Genomic DNA, 20,445 nt, shown 5'->3' with positions numbered 1-20,445 from the left:
ACATGGAGTTCACTTTACAGACCCTTTGCAACAAGTTGTATTATATAATGTCATGTTTGTTGTCGAGGCGGTTATTCTTACTGACTTTGAGAATAATTGTTAGTCGACAACAATATTGATCATTTGAAGAAAGACGACAGAATGCGCGTGCCATGAAGTCCTACTGGTGTACAATGTATTGTGACACTATGTTTTAATATTAAGCTCAAAACAATTGAAGTGGTTGTACAGGGTTAAAAAAAAAAAACATGGCTACTTTCTTCCTAAAACAGTGCCACAGCAGCAAACAAAAGGTGTGATCGAGCATGTCATGAAGCAATCCTAGGACATTATTGTGGAAACATTAATAATCCATCCAGCACACAAAGACCGAGGACCAGTACGCCTACGTGTTTCAAGCGGCAACTGTTTTCTTAGTCATAGCGTTGGCGTTTGAAACACGTAGGCGTACTGGTCCTCTGTCTTCGTGTGCTGGATGGATTTGAAATGTTTCTACAATAATGTCCTAAGATTGCTTCATGAAGTGCTGGATCATACCATGTGTTTGCTGTTGTAGAAGACGCCTGAGCCAGGACGAGGTCCGTGCACTGGATCACTGAAGACGCTGGACACCGGTGAGCTGAAAAAATCATTTCATTTTACTAGAACAGTGCCACCCCTGTCCACAGGTTGTGTGTGATATTGCAGTTCAGCCTCATTCACATCAATGGAGCTGAGCTTCAATACAAGACACAGATGTACAGATGAGGTGCTATTTCTTAAAGAAAGCAGCCATGTTTTTATAATACTGTACATAGTAATAATCCCAAAAAACAAACAATTCTTATTCCAACAAGACCAAGTTCCAATCTTTTTGGAATGCACTAAAGGGACTCTTCCTAGAAAAAAAACCTATGTTTTGTAACATTCTAGCAAATTCTTTGTATAATAAAAAGCTATACAAAGTTCTGTATCAATTCCTCACATATTTCAAGACCTCTGCTTGCTGTCTTGCAAATGTAACTTTTATTGTTTACTACCAGAGATAGAAAATCTGTCCCGGTCATGTGATGATAACTGTACTGAAACTGAGACATGCCCCTGTGTGATAATAACCAGGATAGAATTCTGTCCGCTGGAAGTAAACAATGAATGCTTCTATTAAATGACTGCAGCACAGATCTTGAAAACAGTGTGGAATTAATCTAAAAAAGTATTTTGGAAAATTGCATAAATATAATATTTATTTGGTGAAAGCGTAATACCCTTTAATTGTGCCTCTGAAGTTGCTAGGGGTTAATCAAACAATGTTCCTACCCTTCAGGCCCCAGGATACTCACCTGTACATTACTTTTATAATCAACCAGTTTTAAAGGGGTTTTCCAGTCTTTAGAAACTGATGGCCTATCCTCAGGATAGGCCATTAATACCTGATCGGTGGGGGTTCAACTCCCAACGCCCCCGCCGATCACCTATTTTGAAGGGGCTGTAGCACTCATAATTGTAGCTGCAGTTCACAGTATTGCAGCCGTCTCCTATTTAAAGAAGCTCTGTCACCAGATTATATGTGCTCTATCTCCTACATAATCTGATCGGCGCTGTAATGTAGATAACAGCAGTGGTTTTTATTTTGAAAAATGATTGTTTTTGAGCAAGTTATGAGCAATTTTAGATTTATGCTAATTAGTTTCTTAATGTCCAACTGGGCGTGTTTCTACTTTTTACCAACTGGGCGTTGTACAGAGGAGTGTATGACACTGACCAATCAGTGACCCCCAATCAGTGTCCTACACTTCTCATTGTTCCAGCCCAGCTCCTTGCACTGCACAATCACACTGGAACAATGAGAAGTGTATGACGCTGATCACTGATTGGTCAGCGTCATACACTCCTCTTTACAACGCCCAGTTGGTAAAAAGTAAAAACACACCCAGTTGGTCATTAAGAAACTCATTAGCATAAATCTAAAATTGCTCATAACTTGCTCAAAAATGGTAGTTTTTCCAAATAAAAACCACTGTTATCTACATTACAGCACCGATCAGATTATGTAGGAGATAATCTGGTGATAGAGCCTCTTTAAGCGAATGGAACCGTCTGTAATACTGTGAACTGCCACTACAAGTGTGTCGGCGATTCACAGTACGAGCAAGTAAGGAATGAAGGTACGAGCGCCGCGACCACTTCAAAACAGCTGATTGGCGGGGGTGCTGGGAGTCAGACCCCTACTGATCAGGTATTGGGTATCCTGAGGATAGGCCATCAATTCCTTAGGACTGGAAAACCCCTTTAGTTTATCATCTTTCACAACCTTTATCATTTGGCCATTGCAGCCAATATTTTTGGTCTAGGTGGTCCATATGTTCCTGTTAAACACTTCATCATGCTAACGATCAACTTTTACTGTCTTTTAGAGGTCCCTCTATGACTGTGGTTACACCTATCATCGACTTTCGTCATTCAGAGAGTAATAATGTGTTGCATCTAAACCCGGAGTGGAAGACGCACAACGGATCTGCTTTTCATGAACTACTGTTACCAGGGTAAGGAGTGAAGATTTAGATATACATTGTTCTCATTTTTGGATCCTTTGTTTCTGTTAATTCCTCCTAACAAAAAGTATGAAATTCTTAAACTCTGATCTCATCTCACTTTTATGTGGCTATCCACAATATTCATGACCCTTTTTATATGGTAGGGGTCTAAAGGCAAGCAGTTCTTGTTTTTTCATGGAGTAACAATATTTTTTGCAGAGAATATTTTGCCGAATTTCAGCTCTTTTAGAGAAAACAATAGTGTTTCTGTCATTCACAATGAACTCCACTACGGTTAAAAACTGACATTAGTTGATTTAATTTGTATTTATTTCCAGTAATGTAATTGTTTAATTGTTATTTTACCATGGCAACAAATGTAAGTGGGAAATTACAAGAACCAGATGTTCCAACATCCAAGAAACATTATATAGAAATGTGGACCGTTGAGTTTGAGTAAAACCTGGATCTGTGTGCAAAGACTGAAAAGCCGTTTTGTAGGAGTAACATATGCAGAGGCAGATTGAGCGTGATCCGGATATTAACCCTTTTGCTGCCAGGGAGTTTGGAACAATTTTCACACTTTCTACGTACACAAATAAAGAAATTAATTAATTAATCTAATTAATTATAAAATAAAAAAAACATACAGTATTCTACCCCCATACTCATATTTTTGGAAACTAGGCCCTTTCCTGTAGGTGTCCCAATGCTTTTGTACATATAGGATAGATAGATAGATAGATAGATAGATAGATAGATAGATAGATAGATAGATAGATAGATAGATAGATAGATAGATAGATAGATAGATAGATAGATAGATAGATAGATAGATAGATAGATAGATAGAGACAGACAGACAGAGACAGACAGACTTCACAAAAGGTACTGAACATGGGGATATTAGAGCACGGCAAAGTTTTTATTTTCCACTAGAGGTACGTTTTAATTATAAAGGATTGGTTAAACTCCTACTAAGAAATAGATTGAATTCTAAAATCAATCTTTACCATTTTAATGTTTACATTCCTAACAACTCAATAATCTAGTCATCTAGCTTTATTAGTTAGGTTCTTCAATTAACATGGTTAATATAAATGTATAGGAAATTGGGCTTAAAATTTAAATACCTGGTTAATGTCATTTTAATAAACAGGGCAAATTGAAATTTTCCATAAAAAGTAAATAGTGAACCTATTTAAACCATTTGCATCCAGTCAGTCATGAATACCTGGCAAATGCATTACTTTCAATAGGAATGACTGGCAAATGAAAAGAGAAGAATTTAATTGTATTAGGATAAGGCCATCATGCATTAAAACAAAAACAGGTTAATATCAAGAGACATAGCGCAAAGTAGATATCTATTTATATATTGTGAATACTTTATTTCCCAGATATATACAGTATTTTTAGGTCAAATTCAATCAAAACATCAGAAAACAATAAAGAATGAGCCTTCTAATCTTATCCTGGCAGATTCCCTAGATCCCCAAATGCTAGGATGATGAAGTCCATAGGCCAAGGTTCTAAAGATCATGCTGACAGATCCAGTACCTGGTTCATATAAGTTAATCCCTAAATTATAGTTAAATGAAAACAATAGTGATCTCATCTACTTTTATGCAAGTAAGTACTGACAGTACGCGGCCCTAATACAGAACACATGCAAATCTATGGGCCTATAGTGTATCTCAATGTACCTCTGATTTCATATGTAGGTTTTATCACACAGATTTATATGGAAAATCATGGCATGTTGCATTGCATGCCGTATTATGGAAGCTTTCTCCCCTAGAAGGATTGTTGCTAAGAGAGATGACGGTGTAGTACAATGGCACTGTATGCCAGCATACAGAGTGCCTACGACTCCATAATAGAGACTCGCTGGGGCACTGTGTGCCGCCATACATACTCCGTACCCTTAGATTTGCTGTGTGCATGAAGTCTAAAGTTGTTTGGGATTTACAAAAGAATTTCGTGCAGGAGCCTACATACAGTTTTAGTATTTTGTATTATCTTGTGTACAGAATCATCCTCGATTCTAAGTATTACTTAAAATATCATCAAAATCGTACACATTTTGTCTGCAATCGAAAAATCATAAAATTTTTTTTTTATTATGCTATATATTTAAAGAAATACCATGGAGAGTGACACCGTCCTTCTCCACAATCATCCTTTCTGATGTTTTTCAGAAATCTTGAAGATGTTTGGGAGTCATTAAGCTTGAATTATAAATATACTGTAAAATATGAAGCATTTTTGTGATGTTAGGGCCTGTTCACAAAGCTTCGTTTGCATTACTATTGATTTCAATGGTAATGCTTACATTTGCCTTGGTTTCCGATTGTTGTCGTTCCGTAAGGTTTTAGCTTTTTTTTGAGGAAACAATAGCGTAGTCGACTGCGCTATTGTTTCCGCGAGAAAAACAGAAACTTTACGGAACGTAAACAAATAAAAACCAAGGCAAACGGAAGGATTACCATTGAAATCAATAGTAACGGAAGCTTTAGTTTCGGTCTGGCTTTCCGTTCATGGGTTCCTCCGACGGGAAGCTGCAACGGAACCCATGAACGGAAAGCCCAACGCTGATGTGAACACAGCCTTGGTAACAGGGAGAGCTATGAAACGTTTTTATTCATTTTAATTTGAATAGTTGTCTAATGTCCTATCTAAATGATTTTTTTTTAGTAACTTCTTGCATTTTGTTACTAGGCACTCGTGTGAAAGCAAAAGCAAAATTTCCCTTTTGTGCACCAAGGAAGGTAATGAAATATTTTTTATTATGTGCATCAAAACCAGGTGTCCTCATGTTAAGTTCATTTTTATAATATTTTTTTGTAAAGATATGGCCAGGGCCAGATCAAGGTTGGTGATGGACATTGGACATATCATTGGACATATTGGATTTTAAGAGGTGTCTGGCAGCTTCTTAGCACGTCTACCTATGAAATAAAAAATGCACATTCAACCACTGGATTTCTCTTACTAAGTTGTGCAGGCAGATGTGGCATCAGAGCTTCATGCACTGAGAATAAAGCTCATCTCATATAAAAATGTATTCTGTCACATCTTAAGACCTTTACGCTGGAGAGAACTGGGTCTTAGAAGCCCCTAGGTGGTGATTGAGGACTTCAGTACTGTGCCAATAAACTGAAAACGTCAGTATTTAGGAAATATATGGCACTCCGATGAAAGGTGGTGCTCAAGTAGGGTTCCACTCCTCAGTAATGTAATGTAAAAACTTGGCACTCAGGTTTAGGGTGGAGTAAATATATTTTATTATGCAATCCACTCATATATTATGAACATTTTCGGCCACATTAGTCCTTCATCCGATAATTCTATATAAAACAGAACAGAAAATAATAATAGTATACAACAACGCTTTTATGTCACATAATAATATATAAAGAAATATACAACAAAAACCAGCGTTATCAAAAGATCATATAGATATGAGATAAGTGAATACAAATCGAACATCACCATAGATAAAATGTTATAAATCACATACAATGTATATTAATGTATTAATTGTGACATACATCTCTACTATTTGGGTACCCTCCAAGATATATTGTTCTTTCTTATACTTAAGTTTCTTATACAGATCACAACGTGTGGACAAATCTGTTTAAATTTATGATAGAACTAATCGTATCTTTTGTATTTCTCTGGTCATTCGATTAGAAATAGTAGAGATGTATGTCACAATTAATACATTAATATACATTGTATGGGATTTATAACGTATTATCTATGGTGATGTTCGATTTGTATTCACTTATCTCATATCTATATGATCTTTTGAGAACGCTGGTTTTTGGTGTATATTTCTTTATATATGATTATGTGACATAAAAGCGTTGTTATATACTATTATTTTTTTCTGTTCTGTTTTATATAGAATTATCTGATGAAGACCTAATGTGGCTGAAAACGTTCATAAACTGAAAACTGCCATAGGGAAATCAGAGGAAGGGCAGAGTACATACCACTGGGTAAATTAGGACTCACGGACATCTCAAAGTCATTGGAAGGTAGAGATTGTCTTTATTGTTACAAGATTTAACAAACCCACCTAGAAAATGCACTGAGTTGATACCATCATGGCTTCCAAACTTAACAGAGCCATGACAAGTATGCTTTATCAGTTTTTAAAAGTATCCTAACAAATTTTAACAGATCCCATTGACTTTTTAATGGGGTCCATTAGGCGTCTGGTGTTTTTGATAGTACGAATAGTGCTACAGACTACGCTATTCTTGCTGTCAAAAACACTGGACTCCTGACATAACCGAATGGAGCACCAGTGTTAACAGAGTCTTACTATGATCACTGTTCTCAGCGGTTCCCTCTCTCAGCCACACACTTACATACACGTTCTCCGAGGACGATTTTATAGGAGAGTGGAAATAAGAGTTAAAAGCACGGCGCCACATAGTGCAGGTCAATCAGGTTAGGCAAGCTAAAGGTAGTAACATACCATGCTCACCTAGATATTGTGTAGGAACAATATTAAAAGGTAATCACAAGGATAGTCCCCAAGTGCTGCTGCCAAGATCCAAACCGGTTAACCATACACCGCTTGACAAGATAAATGCCGAAAATAGAAAAGGAAGGATCTTATGAGGCGCTGCTATGTGGCTGATAGAAAGTACGGGAAATAGCAAGCGGAATAGTTTAAAATATATCTATTTAATATAAACAATGGTGGCGACGCGTTTCAACACTAAACCAGCGTCTTCCTCAGGCCATGTACATCACATGCAATACAGCTTCTTATATATCATAGGGTATTTAGATTCAAAAGGAGAAAATGCCGCCAAGGTGAGAAAAGGTCAAAGTGCGAAAGTGATGTCACAAACGGCATTTACGGTGAAATTTAAAACAAGGCAATTCTCTTATAAAAATAGTAACAATAGTAACAATAAACTGCATTATAACAATAGAGTAATATACAGTGAAGGAAATAAGTATTTGATCCCTTGCTGATTTTGTAAGTTTGCCCACTGTCAAGGACATGAACAGTCTAGAATTTTTAGGCTAGGTTAATTTTACCAGTGAGAGATAGATTATATAAAAAAAAAAAAACAGAAAATCACATTGTCAAAATGATATATATTTATTTGCAATGTGCACAGAGAAATAAGTATTTGATCCCTTTGGCAAACAAGACTTAATACTTGGTGGCAAAACCCTTGTTGGCAAGCACAGCAGTCAGACGTTTTTTGTAGTTGATGATGAGGTTTGCACACATGTTAGATGGAATTTTGGCCCACTCCTCTTTGCAGATCATCTGTAAATCATTAAGATTTCGAGGCTGTCCCTTGGCAACGCGGATCCTCAGCTCCCTCCATAAGTTTTCGATGGGATTAAGGTCTGGAGACTGGCTAGGCCACTCCATGACCTTAATGTGATTCTTTTTGAGCCACTCCTTTGTTGCCTTGGCTGTATGTTTCTGGTCATTGTCGTGCTGGAAGACCCAGCCACGAGCCATTTTTAATGTCCTGGTGGAGGGAAGGAGGTTGTCACTCAGGATTTGACGGTACATGGCTCCATCCATTCTCCCATTGATGCGGTGAAGTAGTCCTGTGCCCTTAGCAGAGAAACACCCCCAAAACATAATGTTTCCACCTCCATGCTTGACAGTGGGGACAGTGTTCTTTGGGTCATAGGCAGCATTTCTCTTCCTTCAAACACGGCGAGTTGAGTTAATGCCAAAGAGCTAAATTTTAGTCTCATCTGACCACAGCACCTTCTCCCAATCACTCTCATAATCATCCAGATGTTCATTTGCAAACTTCAGACGTGCCTGTACATGTGCCTTCTTGAGCAGGGGGACCTTGCGGGTACTGCAGGATTTTAATCCATTACGGCGTAATGTGTTACCAATGGTTTTCTTGGTGACTGTGGTCCCAGCTGACTTGAGAACATTAACAAGTTCCCCCCGTGTAGTTTTTGGCTGAGCTCTCACCTTCCTCAGGATCAAGGATACCCCACGAGGTGAGATTTTGCATGGAGCCCCAGATCGATGTCGATTGACAGTCATTTTGTATGTCTTCCATTTTCTTACTATTGCACCAACAGTTGTCTCCTTCTCACCCAGCGTCTTACTTATGGTTTTGTAGCCAATTCCAGCCTTGTGCAGGTCTATGATCTTGTCCCTGACATCCTTAGAAAGCTCTTTGGTCTTGCCCACGTTGTAGAGGTTAGAGTCAGACTGATTAATTGAGTCTGTGAACAGGAGTCTTTTATACAGGTGACCATTTAAGACAGCTGTTTTTAATGTAGGCACCAAGTTTATTTGGAGCGTGTAACTGGTCTGGAGGAGGCTGAACTCTTAATGGTTGGTAGGGGATCAAATACTTATTTCTCTGTGCAAAATGCAAATAAATATATATAATTTTGACAATGTGATTTTCTGTTTTTTTTAAAATATAATCTATCTCTCACTGGTAAAATTAACCTAGCCTAAAAATTCTAGACTGTTCATGTCTTTGACAGTGGGCAAACTTACAAAATCAGCAAGGGATCAAATACTTATTTCCTTCACTGTATTAGATTTGGATAAAAGAAATATATATTAATTATAGAACTAATAAAAGAAATAAAAGTTTTATAATTAATATATATTTCTTTTATCCAAATCTTATATATTACTCTATTGTTATAATGCAGTTTATTGTTACTATTTTTATAAGAGAATTGCCTTGTCTTAAATTTCACCATAAATGCAGTTTGTGACGTCACGTTCGCACTTTGACCTTTTCTCAGCTTGGCGGCTTTCTCTCCTCCTTTTGAATCTAAATACCCTATGATATATAAGAAGCTGTATTGCATGTGATGTACATGGCCTGAGGAAGACGCTGGTTCAGCGTTGAAACGCGTCGCCGCCATTGTTTATATTAAATAGATATATTTTAAACTGTTCCGATTTTATAGGAGAACATGCAATTTCCTTGCAGATGTTTACTTGATCATGTCCAAATTCATGAGCCAAATTTATAAGCCACTTTGCCAACCATGAGCCAACTTGGTCATCTGTTTAGATTTTATTCCCTGATGTGAATTCTTTGGCTACAAACAAAATGAATAAGATCTTAACCCAAATAGGACACTTCATTAAATATGTTTGCCAAAGATGCATGCCACTGTCTTTAGTCAGGCAAATAATGGCAATAAAAGTGCATCAACCCAAGGACAATTGAAAAGCAAAAGCCAACGTTGTCCAAGCATGATACTCATATAAACTATTAAGAAGTTGACGTCGTCGTTTAATAGACAGTGCAGTCTGTAGTCTATAAGTCAACACTTGTTTTAATAACTCCTTACTTAGGTCAGCTGACTGTTCCATCATGAAAGGTATTAGAAGATAAAAAGGAATGTGAAGCAGCACATAGAGGAAAACGATGGCAACTTAAATCAGAATTCACAGTGCCGCATTCACATTTAAGTGGCTTAAAATGCAAACATTTTTCAACAATAATCAGGTCGGGTTCTTCAAAATAGCAACCCTTGACTGAAGAAGCTTTTAGATAAATGAATTAGTCTGACACATGATCCATTAATCAGAATGAATGTCCTGGAAGCATGGCTCAAATATTGATGAAAGTTTACCCTTACTGCTTAGAAAGTCATATTAAAAGACAATGTAACATATCAAGCCAATATATTATCAATAGCAGATTCTGTTCTAGGAAGGATGTATCTAGAAAAATTGCAAGAAACTTTACATTACTATCCTGCTGTTGAATATTTAAAGAATGACAAGAATTTATTGCATGCAAAAAAAAGAATGGATACATAGTACAGGATAATATCTATTTAGTTATTAATATATTATCTATGTTTCTATCTCTTATCTATCTATCTATCTATCTATCTATCTATCTATCTATCTACCTCATGTCTATATCTATCTATCTCATATCTTTGTATCTATCAATCTCATTATTTATTATTTTATTTTGTATATGGATATTCAATATAAACAAACAAAAAAAAACTTCAGCTAAGGGCCTGTTCACATCACCGTTCGCTATTGATTCTGTTGGAAAAATGGAAATCTGCCGGAATGGTGACGAACGGAAACCATTAGCGATGTTTCCGTCACCATTGATATCAATGGTGACTGAAACGGAAGCTGTGGTTTCACTTTCACTTTCCGTTGCGGGGTTCACCCGACGGAAACCTCAGACGGAAACCCGGCACGGAAAGTGAACGGGGATGTGAACAGGCCCTAAGAGACATGTGCAAGGAACAAGGGACATTTTAACATTTGCTTTACTAAATAGAATAAAAAATGTTTATGGCCACTGTGTCCTTTTATGCACACGTTATTTGAACCAACCTCTACTGATTTCTATAGAAGAAGATGGATCTAATAGAACTAGAGCCCTTCCAGTATCTCATTATATGACCGTATTTAAACACTATATGGCACTGTTATTTGGGCACTGCATGGTGGTATTTATGTGGTCACTGCATATTACAGATAGCTGGGTATTGTATGTTGGTACTAGCTAGACATAGAATGGCCCTGTTATAAGACCATTTTTTCTCAAGAAATTCTTTGTTTCTTTGTGTATAACAAAAGTTGAGGGCGACCTTACACTATCTTTTGACCAAGGTCCTCTATTTCCCTTACATTGGCCCTTCTTCAGGCATAGTATTTTACTGTTGAGGTTGCTTACTTTGGATGATAACTGGATTGCTAAAGTGGACTAAGATTAAACGCAAGCTTGGTCAAAAGGAACCCTGAATACTTCATTCATATTTCTCTATAAAGTCATACATACCAGCATTTCCTGCAAAAACACAAATATATTTTGTGACATAATAACTGGAGGGTTGTTGTGTGGTGGCCTGAAAAAAAATCTTCCATAGAAAGACTATGAAGTATAACTTAACCTGCTGATCTAATCATACAGAATTGCTTTCATCGCACTTTCCTGGAATTTTGGTATTATTAATTTATTGAGATTGTATAAATAAGAATTTAATATCTAGTATGCTTATGTCTACACAGATTGTGGACGTCGCCCAGCAGCACGCATGAGCAAGAGGATACTTGGTGGCAGAACCAGTCGGCCTGGTAGATGGCCATGGCAATGCTCTCTACAAAGTGAACCCAGTGGGCACATCTGCGGATGTGTTCTTATTGGAAAAAAGTGGGTGTTGACAGTCGCACACTGCTTTGAAGGGTGAGATTTTCCTTACTTACAAATATTACAAGTTATATACAATTTCCATTATCGGTAAGGTAAAAAAATAATAATTTTGCAACGGCATATAACTACAGTAATTTAAACATTTTCCAAACTAAATCTTTTCGAACGACTTTTCTTATTGTTGGTAACAGTATGTAGGGATTTCTTCTTATTGTGTACAGTGGCATTAAGGTGCAAGTCCCAGAGCGTGTACCCACATCTGTCACATATATGGCATATCCCATGGATATGCGATAGATGCTTAAGTTGGGATGTCCACTTTAATTCCTACCCCAGATTCAAAGGGGGGAGTTTAATTTCTCTTCTGTAGCCAATAGACCCATTTACAGCCACTTAATAATAGATAGTCTGCGAATAAAATGTTGTGTGTAGTGCACAGTCTACTGATGTACCAACAAAGCTGCTGGGAGTTAAAATTCTCGGTGGCTGTCGTACTCTATTCCCAGATCACTCCAAGAATGTATCGCTCTGCTGTCAATTTTCAATTATATATTTATTTTTCTGCTCATTGTAAGAACATTGCATTTCAATAAACTTTGGAAGTTATCATCTTTTCCAAATATTAAAGTTAAACGTTCTATTTTGCCATAGAATACTCAAGAGACGTGACCATTCCTACAAGTTTATAAATACTGACTTGGAGGGTACTAGAGAATAAGCTATCCAAACAATCTGATTGGTTCACATTCATTAGATATTAATTTATAATATTTTGTGTTTTTACACATATCTTTCATCCACAATGCATGCACATTACAGCATATGTTGTTCTTACATTTCCCAAAGAACATCCTACTGACTGAGACATAAAAAAATATGGCGTCTGAACACGGATAGAAATGATAGTATACAACCAATTATTCGTTTTAATTAAATATAGCAAATTAATATGGCAATCATTAGGCTATTCTTCCTTTGCATTGTGCACTAGCATGGAGCATATGACATTTTATCTAGTGAAATTCAGTCTGTATTTATTGTCTTCCGCCGAACATTTCAGTAATTGCTGTACCGAGAACAAAATTACAAGCTACATTAAGCAGCAAGAAGATATTTTCTCTTGCACTTGATCTATTTTTCCAGTACTTCTGCAACTAATCGTAACTTGGTAAATTAAGTAAAAGCTGACAGTGTTATTAGGTGATAAAACTGTTCTACAAGAGCAATAAAGCTAAATAGGCACACATTGTTAAAGGCTAATGTTACATAAATCCAAAAATTCCATTGAACGGCTCTGATGACTTCAAGATTTCTGTCCACAGGGAACAATACAGAATGACAATTCCCCATTCTAGTACATTGCTCTTCATCCCTTTAATTAGTCTATAAGTGGCTCCCCTGGAGTGCACCAATCTTAGGAAATAAGTGATAACATGGAAACTGTTGGCAAGACATTAGTAAAATACAGTTCATCGTAAAGTTCTCATTAGGTATCAGTGTTATGACTTTAAATCAGATTGTTATTTTCCATCTGTGACATTTGTTATATATAAAAAAAAATTAAAGCACATATATATAGATGTGGAATGTCTATTTATTTTCTGTTGAAGCATCTTTAATCTATAAAGGGACTGGTCTACACAGTGTGATGGAAGACCAACTGATAGCAAAAATAAAACCAGGCTGTTGTTCGAGCCCAAATGCCTGATCTGAAAATGAAACGCTTACACAAATAACTCAAAAAGCTCTTTTTTTTTTTATAACCTTATTTTTATTAACTTTTGGGATTTGACATATAATATACATTTGGTTCTTATGCTATGTTATCACAATAGGACAAGCCTTACCCATCTACCCTATTAGGACATCATATAAAAGAAAACCCCATTTGTGACAAAGATTAGCTCTCTCACTGGGGGACCTGACCCTGTTTTACATGGTTGGTTATTTAATTGAATAGCCGGCATGTAATACCACATATCCCCTTCAGCCGTTATCCACAATCCCTGGCGGTTTCAGGAGTCAGACCTACAGTGATCATCTTCAGTTGATAAAGGGTATGTCCCAATGAAACAATGCCTTTTAAGGTAAATTATAACTAAATCTGTCTTTATATACAAGATTTATGTGCTATATGACCAGTTTGACTTTCGGCCACCTCTAAGGGCTTTGACTAAGTAGCCTCCACAATATTTACCCTTTAAGCCCTGTACGGGGATCTGGACCGCTGCAGGGAGACTAACAGGTTGCTACCTCCTGATGTGGTTCCGGTATGAATAGCAGCTGGTCCAATTAACCAGGAGACAATGGTCAAGTACAATGAATACTCAGGCAATAGGGCGGACTGGGTACGACCGAGGTTAGGGCAAGCAGAGTCTGAGCAGGGACGTATCCGGCAGAGGGTCATAACAGGCCGTAATAGATACTCGTATGAGCTGAACACAGTAAGGAACTTTTGCTAAAACAAACGTTGAACCAAAGTTGCTCATGTCTCAGGTGACCTGCTTTATGAATATACTGGACATCTGAGATTGGTTTGGGAATATTTGAGTGTTCGCTATAGGATACAGAACCAGCCTCAGCAGGAGGGAGAGGAGGAGAAAGCTCACATCGGTGGGGAGCAGTCACAACGATGTCCTTGCCCTTTGGGTAGAGGCAGCACCTAACGCAGACACACAGAAGGACCAGGATGACAGTAGCAGGGGTGAGCAACTCAGCAGCGGGGGACTGCCAGCATGAGTGGCCTCCATCAGCAGCATTACTACACCCTATGGGTAGCAGATATAAAATTGCAAACCTACAGCTAGGTATTGAGGGTTTACATAGAATGCTACCCAATTATACACTGTGCAATGTATTATTATAGTTTTGGAATTGTTAATATATAAATAAAAATCCATCAAAACCAGTAAATGTTGGGGGGGGGGGGTAGGCAATATAGACATGACATCAACAGGATGTGCTAACACAAATGTCATGTCTATGGGTAGCACAATAGGTCATTTGCCACCCAGGTGCTACCCGCCCATAACATGGAATTTGCACACTAATAAAAAGTCTGCCCAGTGCTATAAGAACCCAGAACCTTCTTTCTTAGACCAAAGCTTCATCCATTAATTTAACTCCACAAACCGACATTGGTTTCCAAGTGTTGCTCATTGCATGGGTTATAATCCATCGAACGCAACCTTAGTGGTCCTTCCATTATCTCAAAGAACCATCAACTTGTACATATTCTGTCGTTGGATGAACTATGGACTAGGACAGATGGGTCTTTCTGAGCCAGTCTCAGAAATGTATTAATTCTATGTCAAACCCTGGTAACAGCAAATTATCCAGCTGTGGTGAAAAATTGTTATATTGTGAACAAATTGACTATTTCGTAAATTAAATATGCTTTTTTTTTTTTAGGAGGGAACATGCAGCGGTGTGGAAAGTTGTGTTTGGGATAAACAACTTGGATCATCCCTCTGATTTCATGCAGACGCGCCTGGTTAAGACCATAATCCTTCATCCACGCTACAACAGAGCTGTGGTAGATTATGATATCAGCATAGTGCAATTAAATGAAGACATTGTGGAGACCAGCTATGTAAGACCTGTTTGCTTACCGTCAAAAAGCCAGTTGGTTGAACCAGACACATACTGTTACATTACTGGTTGGGGTCATATGGGAAATAAAAGTAAGTATGAATTCATACCATTCATGTGCAGTTTTGTAAATAAATGAACCAAGTTACTTTAAAGTGGATGCCCACCATTAAATTTTGTTTTTTAACCCCTTCACGACCAGCCCAAGTAGATTAACAGGCTGCAGCGCTGATCCTTTGTCCTGCAGCCCGTTAATCTACGTGGTCTCAGAATAGAGTGCACAGCGCTCTCCGTATGCCCTAAATCTCTTGCAGCCTTAGGGCGGATTTACACGAGCGCGTGCGTTTTTGCGCACGCAAAAAACGCGGCGTTTTGCATGCGCAAAAGGCACTTAACAGCTCCGTGTGTCATCACATAGGATGGGCAGCTGCGTGATTTTCGCGCAGCCGCCATCATTATGACACTCTGTTTGGATGTTTGTAAACAGAAAAGCACGTGGTGCTTTTCTGTTTGCAAACATACTTTTGACTGCTGTTGCGTGAATCACGCGCGTCCCACGGAAGTGCTTCCGTGTGCTGCGCGTGATTTTCACGCACCCATTGACTTCAATGGGTGCGTGATGAGCGAAAAATGCAGAAATATAGGACCTGTCGTGAGTTTTACGCAGCGGACTCACGCTGCGCAAAAATCACTGACAGTCTGCACTGCCCCATAGACTAGCATAGGTCCATGCGACATGCGTGAAAAGCACGCGCGTTGCACGGACGTATTATACGTTCGTGTATATCCGCCCTTAGTGCTGAGAGAAGACATCAGGACCGCATTGGTGCCAGTCCCAATGACGTGATCACCATGATAAACCTATCATGGTGTTCACAGGAAAGTTTGTTGCAGCAACAAACTTTTGCGCTGTTAGTTACAGTATTTCTCCTCCCTCCGCGTCAGATCGTTCTGAGACATTGAGCGAGAAGAAGCACTGTGCCGAGCAGCTGCTGTGTGTCTCATATAAAGACACAGCAACTGTGAAAAAACCACCTCCACTTAGATAGTTTAGTGTAGGCAGGTAGTTATAGTTTAGGTAATAATAATAATAATAATAATCTTTATTTATATAGCGCCAACATATTACGCAGCACTTTACAATTTAGAGGGAACATGAAACAAACAATATCAGACATTACATAGTGACAAAGTTCATTTACAATTCAAACCTGGGGAGTGAGGACCCTGCTCGCAAGAGCTTACAATCTATGAGGACATAAGGGAGACACAAAGTGCAACAGTGTTTGTTCTGTACAATGGTCCAGCCATTTTTATACACATGGGGTGGTAACATAAAGCTGCATGAGCCGGTCCCCAGCCAGTATCCGTGTATGACGGACATGAAGAGAAGGAGTGTGAGGGAATCTTATTCTGATGACTAATCTAAAAGGGGGGCCATGGAAAGGAGTCAGATTAGGGAATGTTATAGGCCTGTCTAAATAGATGTGTTTTCAGGGCACGTTTAAAACTGTGGATATTGGGAATTAATCTGATTGTTTTAGGTAGTCTTAGTTAGGTAGATTGTCTACATAGTACTCAGATTAGGGCAATGAATAGATTAATAATCAATTAGGGCTATAATAAATGTGTGTGTATATATATATATATATATATATATAAAAATCATATGGATATATAAATTTATATACTGTATACATATATATATACACACACTCTTCTATATATATATATATATATATATATATATATATATATATACACACATACATATATAGAAGTGTGTGTATATATATATGTATACAGTATATAAATGTGTATATCCATATGATTTTATATATATATATATATATATATATATATATATATACACTACCGTTCAAAAGTTTAGGGTCACTTAGAAATTTCCTTATTTTTGCAAAAAAAGCACCGTTTTTTTCAATGAAGATAACATTAAATTAATCAGAAATACACTCTATACATTGTTAATGTGCTAAATGACTATTCTAGCTGCAAAAGTCTGGTTTTTAATGCAATATCTACATAGGTGTATAGAGGCCCATTTACAGCAACCATCACTCCAGTGTTCTAATGGTACATTGTGTTTGCTAACTGTGTTAGAAGGCCAATGGATGATTAGAAAACACTTGAAAACCCTTGTGCAATTATGTTAGCACCGTTGTAAACAGTTTTGCTGTTTAGAGGAGCTATAAAACTGACCTTCCTTTGAGCTAGTTGAGAATCTGGAGCATTACATTTGTGGGTTCGATTAAACTCTCAAAATGGCTAGAAAAAGAGAGCTTTCATGTGAAACTCGACAGTCTATTCTTGTTCTTAGAAATGAAGGCTATTCCATGTGAGAAATTGCCAAGAAACTGAAGATTTCCTACAACGGTGTGTACTACTCCCTTCAGAGGACAGCACAAACAGGCTCTAACCAGAGTAGAAAGAGAAGTGGGAGGCCCCGCTGCACAACTGAGCAACAAGACAAGTACATTAGAGTCTCTAGTTTGAGAAATAGACGCCTCACATGTCCTCAACTGGCAGCTTCATTAAATAGTACCCGCAAAACGCCAGTGTCAATGTCTACAGTGAAGAGGCGACTCTGGGATGCTGGCCTTCAGGGCAGAGTGGCAAAGAAAAAGCCATATCTGAGACTGGCTAATAAAAGGAAAAGATTAATATGGGCAAAAGCACACAGACATTGGACAGAGAAAGATTGGAAAAAAGTGTTATGGACAGACGACTCGAAGTTTGAGGTGTTTGGATCACACAGAAGAACATTTGTGAGACGCAGAACAACTGAAAAGATGCTGGAAGAGTGCCTGACGCCATCGGTCAAGCATGGTGGAGGTAATGTGATGGTCTGGGGTTGCTTTGGTGCTGGTAAAGTGGGAGATTTGTACAAGGTAAAAGGGATTTTGAATAAGGAAGGCTATCACTCCATTTTGCAACGCAATGCCATACCCTGTGGACAGCGCTTGATTGGAGCCAATTTCATCCTACAACAGGACAATGACCCAAAGCACACCTCCAAATTATGCAAGAACTATTTATGGAAGAAGCAGGCAGCTGGTATTCTATCTGTAATGGAGTGGCCAGCGCAGTCACCAGATCTCAAACCCATAGAGCTGTTGTGGGAGCAGCTTGACCGTATGGTACGCAACAAGTGCCCATCAAGCCAATCCAACTTGTGGGAGGGTCTTCTGGAAGCATGGGGTGAAATTTCTCCCGATTACCTCAGCAAATTAACAGCTAGAATGCCAAAGGTCGGCAATGCTGTAATTGCTGCAAATGGAGCATTCTTTGACGAAAGCAAAGTTTGAAGGAGAAAATTATTATTTCAAATAAAAATCATTATTTCTAACCTTGTCAATGTCTTGACTATATTTTCTAGTCATTTTGCAACTCATTTGATAAAGATAAGTGTGAGTTTTCATGGAAAACACAAAATTGTCTGGGTGACCCCAAACTTTTGAACAGTAGTGTATATATATATATATATATATATATATATATATATATATACACACACACATGTAATATATATTATATATAGACATATATTTGAAATTTCTGTTAATACTAAAAATTTATTAATTATTAGGGATGTTATATATCTATAACTTCATATAGATATATACGTACATGTAATATATACGTATGCACACATATACTTATATAAATCTCTTCATATATTTTACACTTCTATAAATTCTAAATACATTGATTCATTGATAGGGTCGTTCATAAATGTATTACTTATTAGGGTTGTCATAATTTAGTTGTGACCATTTAATCAATTACATATATATCTATAACGTGGTATAGATATACGCACATGTAATATATACATATACAAACATTTATATAAACTATTAATTTTATTAATTCTACATATCAAATAATTGATTGTTAGGGTCATTCATAAAGTTATTAATTATTAGAGTTGTTCAACAATTGATTAGTTGTAAAGATTCAATTGATTATATATAGGCATATGTATACGTAATATGTACATATACACACATTTAGATACAATTATTTCTTCCTATATTTTACACTTCTATTAATTCTAGATACTAACTAATTGATTAATTGTTAGGGTCGTTCATAAATTTATTGATCAATTGATTAGTGGACTTTTTCTTTGTTACTTTTATTAAAATTGTTATAAAAGATAAGTAAAAAAATACATTAAAAAATGGCACGCAAGTTATATACTACTGAAGGCGGCATTTGCTCTCTTGTATTCTGACAGTGAAAGTGCTGTATCAGATGACGATAGTCCCTTCCAGGGTTGACGACAGTGACATAGACAGCACTGAAATCGATTTGGAATCTGGTCCATCTGTTAAACATCTGAGGTGAAGTGACAGTCCGCCACAAGGACCTAGTAGGCATGCACATCAGGATGTTGACATGTCTGATATGCCAAGTACAAGTGAGGGAGTGCAAGACATTTCTCAGGATCTACCAGGCCAAATTATTATTCCCTCAGAAATCGCATCTCTTAGATGGGACCCTCCAAATTCTGCCACCCCATTTGTGCCAGACTTTACTTCCGTCCCTGGAATTAATGTCAATGTGGAGGGTTTTGGCCCAATTGATTTTTTTCAGCTTTTTATAAGTGATGATTTATTAGAGCACATTGTTTTTCAGACAAACATATATGCCAATCAGTATTTAGAAAAAAAACCTCAGTGATCTTATGCCAGAAGAAATGCGTGGACCCCAACAAATATTAATAAAATAAAGAAATTTTTAGATCTAACGCTGGCAATGAGTCTGGTCAGAAAATCGACCATCAGATCATACTGGGCCTCATGCTCCTAGCTTTTCCGCAGCGATGAGCAGAAATCGTTCCGAAATCCTTTTGAGATTTCGAAATTTTTACAATAATAGTAATTGCTTACAAAACAACGCTGCAGACTTTAACCGGCTCTATAAAATCAGACCTCTCCTCAGCATGTTTTCAGATACATTTTTGACCCTCTATACCCCAAACAAAACATCTCAATAGACGAATCCCTGGTAAAATTGAATGGAAGATTTAATTTCAAGCAATATCTCCCTGGAAAGAGGGCTCGATACGGAGTCAAGCTACGTAAAATGTGTGAAAGCTCATCAGGCTATACATCTGCTTTCAGGATCTATGA

The 20,445-nt window shown here is 37.5% G+C and overlaps 1 protein-coding gene across 1 annotated transcript in view; it reads left to right on the top strand.

Moving 5' to 3' along the window:
* CORIN (corin, serine peptidase) overlaps positions 1–20,445 on the top strand; it is a 294,825-nt gene that overhangs the window by 247,926 nt on the left and 26,454 nt on the right. Inside the window, exons 17-20 of the mRNA XM_075859548.1 lie at positions 2,394–2,522; positions 5,235–5,284; positions 11,554–11,728; positions 15,107–15,378. Of these exons, the coding sequence (XP_075715663.1) occupies positions 2,394–2,522; positions 5,235–5,284; positions 11,554–11,728; positions 15,107–15,378 (626 nt within the window). The remainder of the gene's footprint in view (positions 1–2,393; positions 2,523–5,234; positions 5,285–11,553; positions 11,729–15,106; positions 15,379–20,445) is intronic.

Source organism: Rhinoderma darwinii, chromosome 1 (genome assembly GCF_050947455.1).
Source record: "Rhinoderma darwinii isolate aRhiDar2 chromosome 1, aRhiDar2.hap1, whole genome shotgun sequence".
In the NCBI taxonomy this organism is placed as follows: Eukaryota; Metazoa; Chordata; class Amphibia; order Anura; family Rhinodermatidae; genus Rhinoderma; species Rhinoderma darwinii.
This window is presented reverse-complemented; position numbering and strand designations above follow the sequence as displayed.